The sequence below is a fragment of the Saccopteryx leptura genome, chromosome 2, assembly GCF_036850995.1.
Source record: "Saccopteryx leptura isolate mSacLep1 chromosome 2, mSacLep1_pri_phased_curated, whole genome shotgun sequence".
Lineage (NCBI taxonomy): Eukaryota > Metazoa > Chordata > Mammalia > Chiroptera > Emballonuridae > Saccopteryx > Saccopteryx leptura.
Window position 1 is genome coordinate 154,475,717 of NC_089504.1, and position 19,849 is coordinate 154,495,565.

The 19,849-nt window shown below is 38.0% G+C and overlaps 1 protein-coding gene across 2 annotated transcripts in view; it reads left to right on the plus strand.

Moving 5' to 3' along the window:
• Positions 1-19,849, plus strand: part of TBC1D15 (TBC1 domain family member 15) — a 93,060-nt gene that overhangs the window by 71,858 nt on the left and 1,353 nt on the right. For both annotated transcript variants that reach the window (XM_066369092.1, XM_066369093.1), the window contains exons 11-16: positions 3,951-4,067; positions 10,410-10,510; positions 14,850-14,949; positions 15,326-15,423; positions 18,257-18,373; positions 19,259-19,345. In XM_066369092.1, the coding sequence (XP_066225189.1) occupies positions 3,951-4,067; positions 10,410-10,510; positions 14,850-14,949; positions 15,326-15,423; positions 18,257-18,373; positions 19,259-19,345 (620 nt within the window). The remainder of the gene's footprint in view (positions 1-3,950; positions 4,068-10,409; positions 10,511-14,849; positions 14,950-15,325; positions 15,424-18,256; positions 18,374-19,258; positions 19,346-19,849) is intronic.

Genomic DNA, 19,849 nt, shown 5'->3' on the forward strand with positions numbered 1-19,849 from the left:
AATAGATAAAAAGGTTAGTGATAGTGAATGTAAAATAGAATTAAGTCTCCCATCTAAGTACTAACCAGGCCCAACCCTGCTTAGCTTCCAAGATCAGCCGAGATTGGGCGTGTTCAGGGTGGTATGGCCATAAAATTAATTGTCTAAATAAAATTTAATTAAAAAAAATGAAATTAGTCAGCATGGCTGTGTTGTTTTTTTTTTTCCAGGCTTTTTTTAACTACACCAAGTAAGATGGAGAGTTGGATTTATTGAGAACTTTTTTTTTTTTTTAATATTTATTTATTTTGTATTTTTCCGAAGCTGGAAACGGGGAGGCAGTCAGGCAGACTCCCGCATGCGCCCGACCAGGATCCACCCGACCGGGTTCCACCCGGCATGCCCACCAGGGGGCGATGCTCTGCCCATCTTGGGGCGTCGCTCTGCCGCAATCAGAGCCATTTTAGCACCTGAGGCAGAGGCCACAGAGCCATCCTCAGCGCCCGGGCAAACTTTGCTCCAGTGGAGCCTTGGCTCCGGGAGGGGCAGAGAGAGACAGAGAGGAAGGAGAGGGGGAGGGGTGGAGAAGCAGATGGGCGCTTCTCCTGTGCGCCCTGGCCGGGAATCGAACCCGGGACTCCTGCACACCAGGCCGACGCTCTACCACTGAGCCAACCGGCCAGGGCGAGAACTTTTTTTTAAACTTAAGTACTCATTTTTTAAAAAAATAGTTTCTAGAAATACTTCACTTATAAAATACTATTTTTGTTCCCCCCCCTTTTTTTTGCCTAGAGAAATATATAAGGAAAGAAAGCACAGGTAGTTCATGAGTGTACAAATAACTTTTTACTATGTTTAAAACACCGATTAAGTCAGATAATTCATATTGACATATGACTGTGTAAATTGTGCTCGAGTTAAAAAAACTTACTGTGTACCTCTTTATCACCTATGATGTGAGACTGAAACATTTTGATAGGTTTTAAATGAAATCTTGTATTTTTAGTAATTTTTTTGTATTACTTTTCCTTATTTGTTTGAAAAATCTACTCACAATTCTATAGATACGTGCTGCTTTTATAATTTATGTAGTGTTTTAACAAAAGCTAGAACAAAAGCTCTACTAAAAATTTTATTTTTATTTTTATTTTCTTTTTGTTTTAAGACAGAGAGAGGGATAGATAGGGACAGACAGGAAGGGAGAGAGAAGATGAGAAGCATCAATCATCAGTTTTTCATTGCAACACCTTAGTTGTTCATTGATTGCTTTCTCATATGTGCCTTGACCGCGGGCCTTCAGTAGACCGAGTAACCCCTTGCTCGAGCCAGCGACCTTGGATTCAAGCTGGTGAGCTTTTGCTCAAACCAGATGCACCCCGTGCTCAAGCTGGCAACCTCTGGGTCTCGAACCTAGGTCCTTCCGCATCCCAGTCCGACGCTCTATCCACTGCACCACTGACTGGTCAGGCTCTACTAAAAAATTTTAAATGTTCTTACAGAACCAAAACTTCAGTCATCTGTTGTTAGATTCTATTGTTATGTAGTACCTTCCCATCTCTTCACAAAAAGTATTGAGAATTTTTTCAAATTATTTATTTAAGGGGGTGGGGCTAAAGTCAGTTACAACTTTTTTTTTTTCCCCCCCCAGAGAGAGAGAGGGATAGACAGGGACAGACAGACAGGGACAGAGAGAGATGAGAAGCATCAATCATTAGTTTTTCATTGCATGTTGCAACACCTTAGTTGTTCATTGATTGCTTTCTCACATGTGCCTTGACCACAGGCCTTCAGCAGACCGAGTAACCCCTTGCTGGAGCCAGCAACGTTAGGTTCAAGCTGGTGGGTTTTTGCTCAAACCAGATGAGCCCACGCTCAATCTGGCGGCCTCAGGGTCTCGAACCTGGGTCCTCTGCATCCCAGTCCAATGCTCTATCCACTGCGCCACCGCCTGGTCAGGCAGTTACAACTTTTTTTTTTTTTGCATTTTTTTGTTTTTTTGTTTTTGCATTTTTCTGAAGCTGGAAACGGGGAGACAGTCAGACAGACTCCCGCATGCGCCCGACCAGGATCCACCCGGCACGCCCACCAGAGGGCGACGCTCTGCCCACCAGGGGGCGATGCTCTGCCCATCCTGGGTGTCGCCATGTTGCGACCAGAGCCACTCTAGCGCCTGAGGCAGAGGCCACAGAGCCATCCCCAGCGCCCGGGCCATCTTTGCTCCAATGGAGCCTTGGCTGCGGGAGGGGAAGAGAGAGACAGAGAGGAAAGCGCGGCGGAGGGGTGGAGAAGCAAATGGGTGCTTCTCCTGTGTGCCCTGGCCGGGAATCGAACCCGGGTCCTCCGCACGCTAGGCCGACGCTCTACCGCTGAGCCAACCGGCCAGGGCACAACTTTTATTTTTAATTTTTAAAAAATTTTTTAAGTGAGAGGAGGGGAGATAGACTGCCGTATGCGTCTAGACCAGGATTCACCTGGCAACCAGCATCTGGGGCCGACACTCAGACCAATCAATTCACTTACTGCGGGAGAGGAAGAGAGAGAGAAGGGAGAGAAGGAGGGGAAGAGAAGTAGATGGTCGCTTCTATTGTGTGCCCGACTGGGGATCGAACCTGGGACATCCATGTGCTGGACTGATACTCTATTCACTGAGCCAGCCAGCCAGGGCCCAGTTTCAACTTTTAAACAGAATTGGTTATAGAGTAAATAAATCATTTTGAATTAAAAAAAATTTCTAATTTACTGTGGCATTTAAGTTAGAAGGATGCCCTTTTTAATTGTCTTTCCCAAGATGCACTTAATATGTATCAGTGTTTATAAGTTGAATTGTCGTTTTAACTTGGGATACTCTTGTGGTGATGTTTTCAAAGCTGTTTTTAATGTCATAAAAACATTTTTAGCAAAATGTGGATTTTTAGTTTTTCAAAATTAGAATAAATTGCTTATACTAATATATAAAGTGAATAACATACTGCATATGCGAATAAGGAAATAATTTGTTCTGAATATGATTATGGAACATGACAAAGAAATTGATAATACTTATAATAAATGAAGCAAAATATGAATGAAATATACTACTCAAAAAATTAGGGATATTTTATTGCTTCATATTCATTTTGAAATATCTCCTACTTTTTGTGAGCAGCATAAATCTGTTAATGCACTTGACTGCATAGCAGCTCTTTTCAGTACTATTTTCAGATAATACTGCCTAATCATAAGCATTCGTGACTGGCATTTTTTTGCTAACTAATGTGAATTGTTACTTAGTGTTGCTTTTAATTAATTGGATATGTTGCCTATTCAACTAAAAAGTTTCCGTGTTTAGATAAAAATGGAAAAATATTTAAAAACATAGTCATGAGGAAGTAGGCTGCTTTTTTCTTTTTAAGATTTTATTTATTGATTTTACAGAGAGAGAAGAGATAGAGGGGGTAGTGCAAGAAGTATCAACTCACAGTTGCTTCATTTTAGTTCATTGATTTGCTTGTTTTTTGTGCCGTGACTGGGCAAGCCTAGGGTTTTGAACCCGTGACTTGAGCTTGGTTCACGCTTTATCCTCTGTGCTACCAGAGGCCAGACTGATTTTTTTTTAAAGATTTTATTTATTCATTATAGAGAGGGGAAAGAGAGAGAGAAGGGGGAGGAGCAGGAAGCATCAACTCCCATATGTGCCTTGACCAATCAAGCCCAGGGTTTTGAACCGGCAACCTTAGCGTTTCCAGGTTGCCGCTTTATCCACCATGCCACCACAGGTCAGGCCAGACAGACTGATTTTTGAGAAATGTTCCAAAATGCTACTTTATTACATATCTGGAATGGAATTTGATTAACTATTTTCATTAAATAAAGGCTTAGCAAGAGAGTAAAATTAATATCAATAACAAGAAAAATAATCTTGTTCTTTTAAGATGTGAGCTTATAAAAATCTTTTTTTGAAATGTTTTCAAATATGTGATTTTTCTCCTCAGAAAAAGATGTTAACAGAACAGATCGAACAAATAAGTTTTATGAAGGCCAAGATAATCCAGGGTTGATTTTGCTTCATGACATTTTGATGACCTACTGTATGTATGATTTTGATTTAGGTAAGTTCTCCTCTAATATTCTAATTTAAAAAGATTTATATATATTTATTTTAGAATTTCAATTTATTAACCTGTCAGACACATGTATGTAATAGCTCTGTGGCTTAGTTTTCTTAGGAGTTGTCCACAGGGCACTGGAAACGTACAAGGCTATGGTTCCCAGATTGTGCCCCTAGGAGCACTGCGTTTTCATAGGAAACTCACGAGGCAATGTGGGATGTGTTATATTTCTGAGGGAAATACAGTGACATCTGTAGGACACTGCTCTAACTACTGGCTGAAATAGTTTAGGATTTCAAGATTAGCTCACCATATTCCTCCTGAGGAAGTTATATCTTTGCAAAGCAATGTTTTTGGCCTTGCTGTGATAAGCAAGTACTGGTGAAAATAGATGAGGAATAGGATGAGGATGGCGGTAGCCAGTTGGATTTTGAGGTTTGAGAAGTAGTGGAGGGCCCAACAGGTGCTAAGTTCATAGGACAGAAATACTTACCGGTAAGTTGTTTGGATCTAACTACTTAATGAATGTAAATGTTAATTGTTTCTAAGAGCCTCAGGGTGCCTTCGAAAAATTTACTGAGACATTAAGGATTCTGAGATTTTGGAATGTTTGTTTGATATGCTTTCTCCTTGTTAAGGAACATACTGGTGTGATGTTAGGCAGGCAGTGCAGATAATTATATAGGGCACGTAGAACTTTACTTTCTTTTCTTGGCAAGTCCATTGCCTACCCAGAATGGGTTGGAAAGACTGGGGCTGGATGAGGGAGGTGGGAAGACATGCTAAGAGATAGGAAAGCTGAGGAACCAATGACTTTAACGGGCAAGATAATTTGAGCTGTTTCTTTAAAGGGCCAAAAAAATCCCCAGGCATCAACCTTTCAGTAAGTGTAAGCAATGGGAAGTTTCTGAGTTACCTACCATGTGAATGACTTGCAAGTAGAGGATAGTGGAAATAAATAGATGTTTTCCAGATGACTTTAATACAGCTAGAGACATCTTTTGGAGAAGGCATTTGGATATTCAGCATATTAAACCCAAGTAATCCTCGAATTATGGGTGCATGTTCTTCATCAGTTGTATCTATGTAAATTCCACTATGTGTAAATTAAGGGAAAATGTAAGTAAAATCAGTTGTGGATCTTGAGGCATCAGCCCCTTTGGTGACAGTAAGTTGGAAATCAGATTTCTCTTTAAAATTTGCCCAGTCCTATCACATCTATAATGAGTCTCAGATCGGATCATTGAAAACATTGGTAGAATGCTTTTCAGGTTACAGAGTGCTGTCATACTGGATTTAGATTTAGATTTAGATTTGGATTTGGATTCTTACAGCAGTTTTGAAGAAGGGGGGAAATAATTCCTACTTTATTAATGAGGTTATACTGATTCAGAGAGTGATTCAGGGTTGCACAAGTAGTAAATACTGGATTAGGAGGGTGAAGACCCAGACCTTTCAGGCTGGCATTCTTGCCACTATACATTTAGCATCCCAGCCCTGTGCCATTATGGTTTCTGTTACTGCTTTAGGGAATAGGAACATCATCCTGGGGAGCAAGAGGCATTTCCCTGAACTTTCAGATGGTAATTTTGAGATAGGAATTCATATCTGAAACACAGCCAATGTTCTCATTAAGAACTCTGGTCTTGTGCTTGACCAAGTGGTGGCACAATGGATAGAGCATTGTCCTGGAATGCTGAGCAGCACTCAGGTTTGAAACCCCAAGGTCACTGGCTTTAATGCAGGTCACTGGCTTGAGTGTGGGATCATAGACATGACCCCATGGTCACTGGCTTGAGACCAAAGGTTGCTGGCTTGAAGCCCAAGGTCGCTGGCTTGAGCAAGAGTCACTAGCTCTGCTGGAGTCCCCAGTCAGGGCACATATGAGAAAGCAGTCAGTGAACAACTAAGGTGCTTCAGCTATGAGTTGATGCTTCTTGTCTCTCTCCATTACTGTTTGTCAGTCCATCTGTCTCTCACTTAAAAAAAGAGAGAGAGAGAACTCTGGCCTTGTGAGAAGCCAAGGCAGTTTTCATAAAGTAGTGGGACAGATTTCTTGCCTTTTACTCATAGCAGAGGAGCTTGAACTTGGGCTGTGAATTTACTCTTCTTAAATGTGATTCTCTCATATTTAGTTGTTTGATTTATTAGCTCATAGATTAGGTAGGTAAAGTATATTCATATTAATCTAATCTCATTAATAGTGAGGAAGGAGACATATTATCAAAAGCAGACAAGACAAAAATTACCAAAAACCAATAGAAGAAAGGAGAATCAGTTTTTACTTAGTTCAGAGACCCCCACACCTAGAATGTGTGTACGGGGGAGGGCATCTTTTTTACAGTATATATTCATAATGATGATCCTGAGTAACCAATAAAAAAGTGAAATTTTACTCAAAATACTGTATATAAGAAGGCAAGAAGTATTTAATTTTTAAAAATGACTTTCAGTTTCTAAGATTTAAAAAAATTTGATACTTTAAGGGCTAAGGTTCAGTTAACCTGGAAAATGGAGCTAAATGTAGGTGAACTTTTTCTTAATAGTGTGAGAGTGTACACTAGGATGGTAAGGAGGTCATTTCTCACACCTCCCCATTGAAACAGATTTGCTATGAAAATTTTAGGGAACTACTTTAGAAATTGTAGTAGTGCTGATTAAGATGTGCATTAGTCAGCACTAGTGCAGACTCTTGAGTGTCACTGAATGCTAATTTAAACAGCTTTAATCTTTATTTAATTAAAAGGAATTTGTACATTAATTCCACCCCCGCAACTCATGACACACCCCAGTGAACATCATGTATAAAATAAAATAGATTAAAAAGCACTAGAATACAAAGATTAATTTGCCTACTTGCTTCAGCTAAGACTTACAGAAGAAATATGGTAGTGATGCCTTTTGAAAGCTGAAGACTTAAAGGATTAAATTAGCTCCTTAGAAATTTTTATTAATTATACCCTTATAATAAAGCACTTTGTTCCTCCAGAGGAAAGGTGCTTTATAAATCTTCTGAATAGCACACTTTGAAATATTTCTATTCTACTCCATATGCAGTCAGACTCAGTAAAATAGTACTCTTTTGCATTTTGTTGAATTCAGAGAAAATGTCTTTTATGCTTTACTTCGTTTAACCTTTTTATTTGTCATTGCTTTCACTGTGCCAGTGCCATGTAAGAAAGTTTTGATTATAACAAGTTAGTCTTCCTTCTAACCTACTTATTCTTTTCTTAAAAGTGTGACATTAGTCAGGGTTTGCCAGGGAAACAGAATCATTAAGATTATATATATTTAAATACACACACCAGGAAAAGAAAAAAGAAAATTCCCACAATTTGCTGTCTGCAAGCTGGAACTTAGGAAAGCTGGTGGTGTAGTTTGAAGGACTGAGAGTAGGGGAGCAGTGTTGTTGATGCTGGTTTGAGTCTGAAGGCATGAGACGCAGGAACACTTAAAGCAGGATGAGATTGACATCCCAGCTCAAGCTTCCAGGCAGAGGGGCAGATTCAACCTTCCTCCATCTTTTTATTCTGTCAGGCCCTCTCAATGGATTTGATTATGGCCACCCACTTTGGGGAGGGCCCACTGCTTGAATCATTTCTCCAGTTCAAATGCTAACCTCTTTCAGAACCACCTTCATGGACATTCTGACAAATAATGTTTAACCTGACATCTGGTCATCTTGTGGCCCACTCAAAGTGACCCATAAATTAATTATCGCAAGTGTGCATTATTTTAAAAAGCATCTGCAGTAAATATGTAGAAATGTTTATATTTTGATATGTCACATGCCATTTTTTTCCTGCCACCTTTCTCTAAATGTCTTGCTAACTCCATTGTCTGGTACTATCATAATCAGATGCCTACTCTGGGACCCCACATGTTCTTTTGTGCTAAAGTGAGTAGAGCCATACTTTCCCACAGGTATAGTGTAGACACAGAGGTCGATAAAGACTAGTCATGGCAATCGATGATAGGGGCGAGGATCAGAGGAGATAGAGCTAAATGTTTATTTGTAAGAAGGTCCTGAAGTGACCTCAGTACCTCTCTCTTACACATTTAATCTGAGTTTTTTCAAGAGATTTTGGTTTATATGCTTCCTGGGTCATTTTTCAAAAAGTTTTCTTCCAAAATACAAAGAGTGACATGGAGTTGTGTGTCATTTCTCAGAAATGTCCTCTTTCCTTTTAAAATATTTACTCTTTACATATCTTCAGTGCACACAGGTTTTGATGAATGATAAAAATGTACACTTTGCCCTGGTAGGTTTGCTCAGTGGTAGAGCATCAGCCTAGTGTGTGAATGTCCCAGGTTTGATTCCCTGTCAGGGCACACAGGAGAAGCACCCATCTGCTTATCCACACCTCCCCCTCTCATTTCTCTATTTCTCTGTCTCTATCTCTCTTCCCTTCCTGCAGGCCTGGCTCAATTGGAGCTAATTGGCCCTGGGCGCTGAGGATGGCTCTGTGGCCTCTCCTCAGGCACTTAAGAAGGGCTCAGTTGCTGAGCAACAGGGCTATGCCCCAGATGGGCAGAGCATCACTCCCTAATGGGCTTGCTGGGTGAATCCTGGTGGGTGCGCATGAAAGAATCTGCCTCTCTGCCTCCCCTTCTTTCACTGAATTAAAAAAAAAAAAGTAAACTGCATCTGCAGATGAAAGATTTAGTTTCCACCAGACTTCCAAAGCTACCATTGGAAAAAAATCTTTATGTAACTTTAACAAATGTACAAAACTTACCAGAGTTGAATGATAATATGCATGTGAGAATGCTTGGTATGAGCTCTTATCCCATTGTTGGTTCCAGTAGCTACATCTTATCTGAAGTCTAATTATAAAATATTTAAGAAAATCGAAGTTTTTATGAGTTGGAACTAAAAAATAAGCTTGACATGTTCAGGTGAAAAGTACAATGAAGATTTTGTTCATTTTTAAGTAAGGAGCATGATTCTTTAACTTTCCAATTTTTCTTTTAAGCAAGGGCTGAAATTAGTGTCATGACTGAAAAATTATGATGACATCAAGAGAAAGTTGGTCAAAGTGGCAGTTTATTTTATTTTATTTATTTATTTATTTATTTTATTTTCTGAAGCTGGAAACGGGGAGAGACAGTCAGACAGACTCCCGCATGCGCCCGACCGGGATCCACCCGGCACGCCCACCAGGGGCAACGCTCTGCCCACCAGGGGGCGATGCTCTGCCCCTCCGGGACGTCGCTCTGCCGTGACCAGAGCCACTCTAGTGCCTGGGGCAGAGGCCAAGGAGCCATCCCCAGCACCCGGGCCATCTTTGCTCCAATGGAGCCTTGGCTGCGGGAGGGGAAGAGAGAGACAGAGAGGAAGGAGGGGGGGGTGGGGAAGCAAATGGGCGCTTCTCCTATGTGCCCTGGCCGGAAATCGAACCCGGGTCCCCCGCACGCCAGGCCGACACTCTACCGCTGAGCCAACTGGCCAGGGCCCAAAGTGGCAGATTAAAGCACGACATATGATTGGATTAAATCCAGTTGCTAGCATTGAGTATAGAGTAACAAGGAAAGAAAGAAGACATATATTCAACTATTTAAAAGAGGTATATAATTATTTTTGTGACTCCTTTTATTTAGATTATCAAAGATCTAGTTGCTAAAGCAGTTGAATCCTTTTTAGTTTTTAATTTACTTGGCTTATTCAAGGCAGCTTGGCACTATTGACTACTCTGGCCTGGCACTTTTCTTCCCATTGACTTAAAAAGATCTTCTTCCTTGATTTTTCCCTCTTTGACTATTCAGTCTCCTTTAAATATGTACCCCCTTTTTTTTAAATAAAGAGATTTTATTTATTCATTTGAGAGAGGGGGGAGAGAGAGAGAAAATGAGAGAGAGAGAGAAGGGAGGGTGGAGCAGGAAGCATCAACTCCCATATATGCCTTGACCAGGCAAGCCCAGGGTTTCAAACAGGAGACCTCAGCGTTCCAGGTCAACACTTATCCACTGAGCCACCATAGGTCAGACCTGTACTCTTACCGTTTTATGTCTCTCTGGGTTTTCTCTTCACCTGTCTTCCTCAGTGCTTCTGCACATTACTTTTTAAATAATATTGCCTTCTGTTCATAGTGATATCTACACTAGGACACCTACTGGAAGATATGTATCTGCTTGACATCTCAGTCTAAAACAACTAACGCATCTTTCTCACCTGATTGCTGGACTTTCTCGTTATTTTCCTTTCTTGGTGAACATCATATCTACCAGTTCTTGAACCAAAGAAATGATGAAATTTTAAGTGAAATGGTGGTGATATACACAGAAGGATGTATAAAGCTTAGGTTTTCAGAGACATGATTTTTTGTTTGTTTTTCTTCTTAGGATATGTGCAAGGAATGAGTGACTTACTTTCCCCTCTTTTGTATGTGATAGAAAATGAGGTGGACGCCTTTTGGTGCTTTGCCTCCTACATGGACCAAATGGTAAGAACAGGGTTTCTTCCTTTACTCAAACTAATTTTGAAATTTTTAGTTGTATAGTCTCACTATATATATGATAGATGCTTATATTTAGCCAGTTATGATGAAGCTTTTAAACACTGCTTCATGTTGTTTGGTTTGTTTCTTTTTTAAATAGCCTTTTCAAGAGGTCTGGAAATGCTGGCATTGTTTTTAATACAAGAAGAGAGGGCCTGGGTTACAGAAATAATCAGGTTTTAATATCAGTAAATGCTTATATTCTGCAGAAAAGCCGTGAGTCATTACAGAATATTGATGAAATAGATGAATTCAGTTCTTGTGAAGTAGTTGAACTTTCATATCATCTGTTTCAGAGATAAAGCTTAGTCATACCAAGTAATATCCTTACCTTTTGTGAATATTTTGGATTTTGTCACTGATTTTTCAGATATGTTTGAACTATTTGTAACGCAGATATTTTCTTAGTAATTCACTATTCTTTTCTCAGAAGCATGTGGTTATTAGAGTATATATATGTAATGTGTGTGTATACATGCATATTATCACAAAGAACATTTTATTATCATTGATATATCTTGGCAATAGAGTTAGTTCTAGGATAATAATAATACAGGGAGAGTATAACAGAGAAATAAAATAGAACAGTCTTCTCATGTTATCTTTTAGGGAACAGAAAAGCAGAGGGTCTAAGAGTAGTTAAAGGTATATGGAACCCAAGACTTGACCGTAGGTCACTATACTGTTTCAGAATAAAAATTAATACACTTCATGGTGGGCCTTGATCGATATTGAAATGGCTTGTTTGCAAGGGGATAAAGATTTTGAATATGTAATCATTTAAAATGTTTTCCTGGCCCTGGCCAGTTGGCTCAGTGGTAGAGCGTTGGCCTGGCGTGCAGAAGTCCCGGGTTCGATTCCCGGCCAGGGCACACAGGAGAAGCGCCCATCTGCTTCTCCACCCCTCACCCTCTCCTTCCTCTCTGTCTCTCTCTTCCCCTCCCTTAGCAGAGGCTCCATTGGAGCAAAGATGGCCTGGACACTGGGGATGGCTCCTTGGCCTCTGCCCCAGGCGCTGGAGTGGCTCTGGTCATGACAGAGCGATGCCCCGGAGGGGCAGTGCATCGCCCCCTGGTGGGTGTGCCGGGTGGATCCCGGTCGGGCGCATGCGGGAGTCTGTCTCTCCCCGTTTCCAGCTTCAGAAAAATACAAAAAAAAAAAAAAAAAAGTTTTTCTGTAATACAGTGTTTTAACTTAGACTTTCTGGGATACAGTTGTGGAATTGAGAGTGGTACCCTTCTCTTTTATTACTTCTGTTCTTCCCCTGTAGCTTGCCAATTTTTCTTTCTCCTGCAGTTTTTCCTATTTACTCAAGCTCATCCGTGTTCCAACTCATCCTCATTACTTCCACTCCTTTTCCACATGCGGGATAAAATTTGATGGTTTTAAAGTATCTTTTGCTATTAAATTGATAAATATTCTAATTATATAGTTCTTTACCATAAATTAATGTTTTTGTATTTGGAAAGATTATTAATTTCAGTAAGTAATATCATAGTTTGTCTTCCTTAACCTTTTTGATTGATTGACTTTACCTGCCTTCTTAGTTCCAATTACTCCCAAGTGCTCTAGAAACCTGAGGCATTTGTTATAAAGGTCTGTACAGCTGATACTAATTGTATAAAAACTTTCGTCTGCCTTCCTGTGTTTTTATTGTTTATCCTCCTTTCATTAGAGCTAGTAGTAGTATGTTCCTAATGCCTCATAGGAGGTTTTTGTTCAACAGATTTTTGTAGAATAAACACATGAATATTTCCCCAGTGCTTAGTTTAGATCACTACTTTTATTGCAGGTACTCCAAAAGAATCAACATCAACATACTGCATTTAATTTTAGTTTTCATAAAACTGAGGAAATATTGGCATTTTAAAATATATTGACTTATAATAATACTGAGTGCATACATCCATGTGCATGTATTTAGGTCTCAAATGTAAAGATTACTTTTTGAACATCTGTCATATACACTGGTAGTCTATTTGTCTTTTTTTCTATACGAAGGTTCAAATTCTTCTGTCTTTTTCATAGTAACTGTTTTCTGTGTTTGCCTTTTCCATTGAGGATGGTCTGGGGATTTTTCTAGTCTTTATTCTAAAAAGATCTCTTTATATATTGTGTACTAACATCCTTTTTTTCATAATATTTGAATGAAGGGGCAATATGTTGCAATCAAAATAATCTGCACAATTATTTTTCACTGTGTAGCTATTGTTTAGTGTCCTTAAATCATTGCTGCTATTGTTTGACTCCATTTTGTTTCCCAGCTTAATTTCATGTAAGATTTTATTTCTTATGTAGTAGCTGAACCTAATGTCTTTTGTTGATCTTTACTCACATCTAATATAGGTCTAGGCATAGACTTTGTTGGAAACATTTGCAAAACAATCAAATGGAACTTTCTTATACCCAACATTCATTTTTCCATATACTTAGCCCCTCCCTTCCTTCTCATCTACCCACATATAATGTATATGCATGTGTATATATGTATATACATATTACATGTATGTGTGTGTACATACCTTGTATAGATATATATGTATATATATGCACAAATATTTATTTATAGATACTGTTGAAGCCCTCTGTAGATCCATATGTATCTTGTTTCTTCTCCAGGAATAGCTACTTTTCCAGAGTCAGCTTCTGTCATTTTGGGAGTGCTTCATTTTATACCTGTGTAGGCAGCAATGGCTCTTCTGTGTTGGTACTCCCAAACCAACTAAGCTTTGGCCATGTTGTAACAAAAATGATGCTGTTAAAGAGTTAGTTCTGCCTTTCTCTTACAGGTCCACATGGTAAATGTGAGGAAATTATATCTCAAAGGCTTATATTAGTCATTTAAACTATTCTTTCAACCATTAAAGAAAAACTGGTTTATTGAGAATCAGTAGCCTTAATTTTTTAAAAAATTTTTACCAAGAATGGGTGGTTTCTAATCTGATAGGTACTTCTAAATACAGCATTACTGTTGTCTCTAAAACTAAAAAAGAAGCGTGAGTGATGGAATGCTCTTCTTAGGCTTTTCACAAGGGTTAAGGCAATAGGTTAACATGGAGGGTTTGGTGTACATTTTAAAGGGATCAGAATCATTTAAGAAGCTTTTTATTTACTTTGGTCCCTCTCTGTCCTCCTTTTACTGAAGTGTTGGTAAGGAATGTACTCAAATTTAAAGATTTTTGAAAGCATGTAAACCACAGCAGTTTGCAAACTTTGTGATTCAAGGACCCCAAGAGTATTTGTTTATATGGGTTATAGCCATTGATGTTTATCATATAAAAAATTAGTGCTGAGAAATTTACAAATATTTATTCATTCATTTAAAAATAATAGTCAATTGTCCCTGGCTGGGTAGCTCAGTTGCCTAGAGCGTTGTCCTGAAACACCAAGGTTTCAGGTTCAGTCCCTGGTCGGGGGGTGTGGTATGTAGGGGAAGCTACCAATGAATGCACAACCAGTACAACAACAAATGACTGCTTCTTTCTCTCCCTCTCCCTTTCTTCTCCTTTCCTCTCTCTGTCTCTAAAATTAATCAATAAAAATAACAGTAAACCTATTACACCTTAACATATATAATATTTTCAAATGGAAAGTTAGTTGTAAACAAAAACAAATTTCTTGAGAAGAAAGATTGTTTTACATTTTCATTTTCTTTAATGTCTAGTTTTGTAAAAGAGCTGGATTTTCATATCTGCTTCTGTATTCAGTCTTTTGCATTAATCAGTGCATGTTCTATAGCCTTTACACTTGTGGGAGATTTTAAAGTGCAACGTACCTATAACCTAGTATTGTCATGAGGATAGTTTTGACATTATAGCTTTTTCTAATGTCATCAAATCTTAGAATAGTTAATTCTTTAAAATGAAATATATGCTAAAGCTAAAATTAATTTTATTCCATGTGATACTTTGAAGAAATATTTAACAATGGAAGAGATTTCATAAAAGTTTATCTCCCAAATGTGTGTTCCTTTCACCAAATCTCTTATTTATGTCAGAAATTAGTAGATCAATTAGTCTACAGTTGCTGTCTCTACATTATTTATTATCTAAATCAAAGGAATAGTTGGAAAAAAATAATTTTAGTTTGAGACTAAGGATGCTCTTTCCTCTTTTTTAATGTTGCTTTAGCTTTTTAATTTGTTGTGATTTAAAAAAAACCATAACCAGTGTGGTATTAGTCCAACATTCATCTTTAGACTCATGGTTTAGTTACTAGTTATTATGTACTATAGCATATTTGTTAAATATTTCTTATGTGGTAACATGTATTTTTTTCTATAAAGCATCAAAATTTTGAAGAACAAATGCAAGGCATGAAGACCCAGCTGATTCAACTAAGTACCTTACTTCGATTGTTGGACAGTGAATTTTGCAATTACTTAGGTAAGGTTAGTGAATCAAAACTGTACCCCGCAAATTGTAGGATAATAACACTGAGAGAAAAATGTAAATAACTGTTTTAAAGACATATGTACTTTATTACTGTTGCCTGGGTTCCTCTGAGGAATAAAAGTGTAGGATCAAACTGTCTTTGTGTGATTATATCTTAAAACAGTTTATTTATAAAATGAATTATTTGTTATTGTTTTCTTTTAAAGAAGCTACCCTGCAGATTTGAATTGTTTCCTTGAATTAGTAGAAGACAGGACTTTAAATAACCTAAGATGCATAGAAAAGTTTGAGTTTGAAATAGGTCATTATATTCTGATATAATTAGCATAAAGTAAGCCATACATACATATTTTTTTCTTCTGTATAGAATCTCAGGACTCTGGATATCTTTATTTTTGCTTCAGATGGCTTTTAATCAGATTTAAAAGGGAATTTAGTTTTCCAGATATTCTTCGATTATGGGAGGTAAGTTCTTAAATTATATAATTGTAATATTATGGAAAGCAACAATTCTATAGAATATAACTGGATTGTAATAGTCCAGCTGAAATTTCTAAAGCAAGTATGTTTAAAAATTTTGATAGTGCATTGTCTCTCTCTAAAAATTAATGATTTTGAACTGAATATCTGGTCTTTGGAGTATTTTTCTGTAAATCATAATCCTTATGAGATTTGGGGCCAGTTGGTTTCCCAGAACCAGTAGAACATTTGTGTCTGTGTTATTTCCTCCAGAGACTTGACTGTGCAAGGCTCTGCCGCATGCTGGTCTAGATTGCAGAGAGGTCAAGGGAGTTTTGATAGGCCAGTCAGTTGAGATGATATTTTATTTATAGATTGAGGTATTGGGAGGGATCTGACTTGTGTTTTGCTTGTAAAAGAAATTTAAGTTAGAGCAAAATAGTAAGAATGATCACACATTTTACCATCCCCATGTAACATTTTGCCATATTTATTTCTAGTTATTTTTTTTTCTAAGAAAAAAAAAGTTAAAGATATAGCTAACATCTCCTTTAATCATTACTCAAATCCTATTTCTGTCTCCCCCACTCTAGAGGATATTCAGGATCCTGTTTTTAGTGTATGCCCTTTCATTCCATTTTGTACCCAGGGCAACTCTTGATGAAAAACAGAAAGTCATTATTTTCTTTTCAAATATCTGCTAATATTAACAGATTGGTATGCTTTTAAAATAGAGTATTGGTATAATGACTGATGGCTACTTATCTTTATAAAAGTAAAGGATTACAGAAATTTTCCCAAAGAAAGAATGTGGGAGATAATCCAGTTGGACTTATAATGAAACAACCCTAGTGCCATCTGAGGTTCTTACAGTGGGAAGTTGTTTCCTGTATTTATGGTAACTGTGCTGTTACTGGACAAGCTGATACAATGATGAAGGATCATTGCGTTGTGCAGGGTCACTTCCTCTGTTTGAAATTAGAAGTTTAAACTTGGATGTTCTTTTTTTTTTTTACATTCACTTAACCATTTCATTTAATCATCAATACAGTCATTGAAATAGAAAGGTAATTTTATCTACTCTATTTTCCAGATAAGGAAACCAGAGTTTTGAGGAAAATTCAACATATTCTGTTTTTGGTTGTTTTTTTTTTTTCATTTTAATTAAAAAAATTTTTTTTTAGTGAGAGATAATGAGACAGACAGGAAGGGAAAGAGGTAAGAAGCATCATCTCGTAGTTGTGTCACTTTAGTTGTTCATTGATTGCTTCTCATACATGCTTGACTGGGTGGCTCTAGCTGAGCCTGTGACCCCTTGCTCAAGCCAGCAACCTTGGGCTTCAAGCCAGCGACCTTTGGGCTCAAAGCCAGCGACCCCGCACTCAAGCTGGTGAGCCTGTGCTCTCGCCAGATGAGCATGCACTTAAGCTGGTGACCTCAGCATCCCAGATCAATGCTCTATTCACTGTACCACTACTGGTCAGGCTCAACATGTTCCTGACCTGGAATCATATTTTTCAAGTTTATCCATTTAGTTAAATTAGTATCTCAACTGTTTTTAAAGGACGAATTGAAAATATTATTACTCTACAGCTGTAATAACTCCCTAATCTGTGCTTACCAAATACATTGGGACATTATGTGAAACCTTGGAGGATAATTGAATTTCATTTAAACTTCTAAAAATTAGGCCCTGGCCGGTTGGCTCAGCGGTAGAGCGTCGGGCCTGGCGTGTGGGGGACCCGGGTTTGATTCCCGGCCAGGGCACATAGGAGAAGCACCCATTTGCTTCTCCACCCCCCACCCCCTTCCTCTCTGTCTCTCTCTTCCCCTCTCACAGCCGAGGCTCCATTGGAGCAAAGATGGCCCGGGTGCTGGGGATGGCTCCTTTGGCTCTGGTCGCAGCAAAGCGACGCCCCGGAGTGGCAGAGCATCGCCCCCTGGTGGGCGTGCCGGGTGGATCCCGGTCGGGCGCATGCGGGAGTCTGTCTGACTGTCTCTCCCCGTTTCCAGCTTCAGAAAAATACAAAAAAAAAAAAAAAAATTGGATTAGCCTGAACATTGTTCAATTTGTTACTCCTGGTGAAAGAAGTAAAAACATTTTAGGTATGCTTTAATAGTGTGGTTATGTGGATTTTTTCCAGATAAGATATTATTAGATATATTAACCAGGCAGAATTTAATGCCTTAAATTTGAGGGCATTACTTATATTTAAACAAGAAGTATAGTTGTTACTAAAGTGTTTTATACATTTGTTAGTAAATTTTGGGTAGTTGATTCAGGTTTTGTCACAATCAGGGACACTCTGACATACAATATGTTTAAAATATAGAGTTATCTCTGGGTTTTTTTGATTCTATATGTTGTATAACTGAATCTCTTTATTTATAGGATTTACTTTTTTTACCCTAGAGACTGAGGGTGATTTGAAAAGTGTGAAACTTTTAAATCAATTTCCCACATATAATTGAATGTTCATAAAAATATTGAAAGTGCCTCTAACCCTTACCCCTTAAACTTAACTTTATAGGAATTGCTCCTTAATTAATGGCATTTATCATATTGGTTAGAGTCAGTGATTTGCTTATAATATTATGTAAGGGGCCACATTTGGAATTCATTGTATTCGCATAATGTTAATGCTTGATGTTAGTTACTTTATAGGTATAGGTAAAGGTAAAACTTGCCTTCTTCACCCTCATTCCCTAACTGGAAAACCAGTGGACTACCCCATCCAGGCAACATCTGCTTTGCATAGAAGTTCAACATTGTATATATATATATGAAGAAAATTTTAGAATTAATATAGTTTACTAAATAGTTGTTTCTGTTTTATAGGTAATGTGGACTGAACTACCGTGTAAAAATTTTCATCTTCTTCTCTGTTGTGCTATTCTGGACTCAGAAAAGCAGAAAATAATGGAAAAACATTATGGTTTTAATGAGATACTTAAGGTAGATATCCCTTTAATTTAGATTGTAATATTTGGGCCCTTTCCTCTAGTTGGTGGTGCTGATACACAGAACATTTTCTTGGAGCTTTATTGAACCCCTTGAGTAACTTACATTGTATCAAGAATAGTACTAGGACTGACTCAGAATGACAGCTCCCCACGTACATGTTAGCCAGTGTTTTTTACCTGGCTAAAAGGAAGAAAAGGGAATTCAACAAATGCATTTTTATGTACCTAGTTTAGTTTTCTAAAAAAGTGTTTTGCTTATAACTTTGAGCTAGTAGACTTGAGACAACTGCTGCTCAGGCCGATGACCTTGGGTTTCAAACTTGGGACCTCAGTATCTCAGGTCACTACTCCATCCATTGCGCCACCACTGGTCAGGCTTATTTTTTAGCTTTAAAACTTGCATTATCTAAGGAAAGATACATTGAATTTTTTCTGTGTGTAGTATGCAAAATTTTTTTAAAGTCAAAGGAGGAAAGATAGACAGACTCCTGTATACACTCTACCAGGATCTACCTGGCAGCTCATCAGGGGCCAGTGGTCGAATCACCTGAATTATTTTTAGTGCCTGAGGCTGATGCTCCAACTAACCGAGCTATCCTCAGTGCATGCTTGAACCAGTCGAGCCACTGGCTGTGGGAGGGGGAGAGGAAAAGAAGAGGGAGAGAAGCAGATGGTCACTTCTCTTGTGTGTCCTGACTGGGAATCAAATCCTGGATATCCATATGCCAGGCTGGCACTCTATATACTGAGCCAACTGGCCAGGGCCGAATATTTTTATTTTAAGGATTTTATCTGCAGTAAACTGTAACATAATAAATTATAATGTAGAACATAGTAGTGCTTTTGTTTTTATTAACATTTTATTGGTTCATTTTAGCATATTAATGAATTGTCTATGAAAATTGATGTGGAAGATATACTATGCAAAGCAGAAGCAATTTCTCTACAGATGGTAAAATGCAAGGTATACAGTATTTTAAATAATAGAAAAAATTTTTTGTTCATGTTTTTGGTGGGTTGTGGGCAAGAGTTTTTCTTCTTAGAAGTAATACTATAAGTGGCACTTTTAGCAAGATGAAGGCAAACATAAAGCATTGGCTACCATTTTGTTTACCATGATTAATTTATAGCACATAATTAGAAATGATTAATAATGCTAGATGAGAATCATATAATAAGGCAAAATGACTAGAGTTACGAAAACATTTCTGTAATAGCCAATGAGGCTATAGAATTTAAGCATTGGTATATTACCCAGTAGAATCAGTGAATACAGAATAGGACCTTATATTAAATATGTAGTATCTCCAAATAAAGGCAGATGCTAATCAGAAATAACTAAGTCCATGTCATTACATTCGTAGGTCATGCTATTTAATTTGTCTGAAAACAAGGCAAATTTGATGTATTCTGATCTGAGCTCAAACCAAGTAATTGATGTATTATTTTGGCTTTTTTACATTTTTAA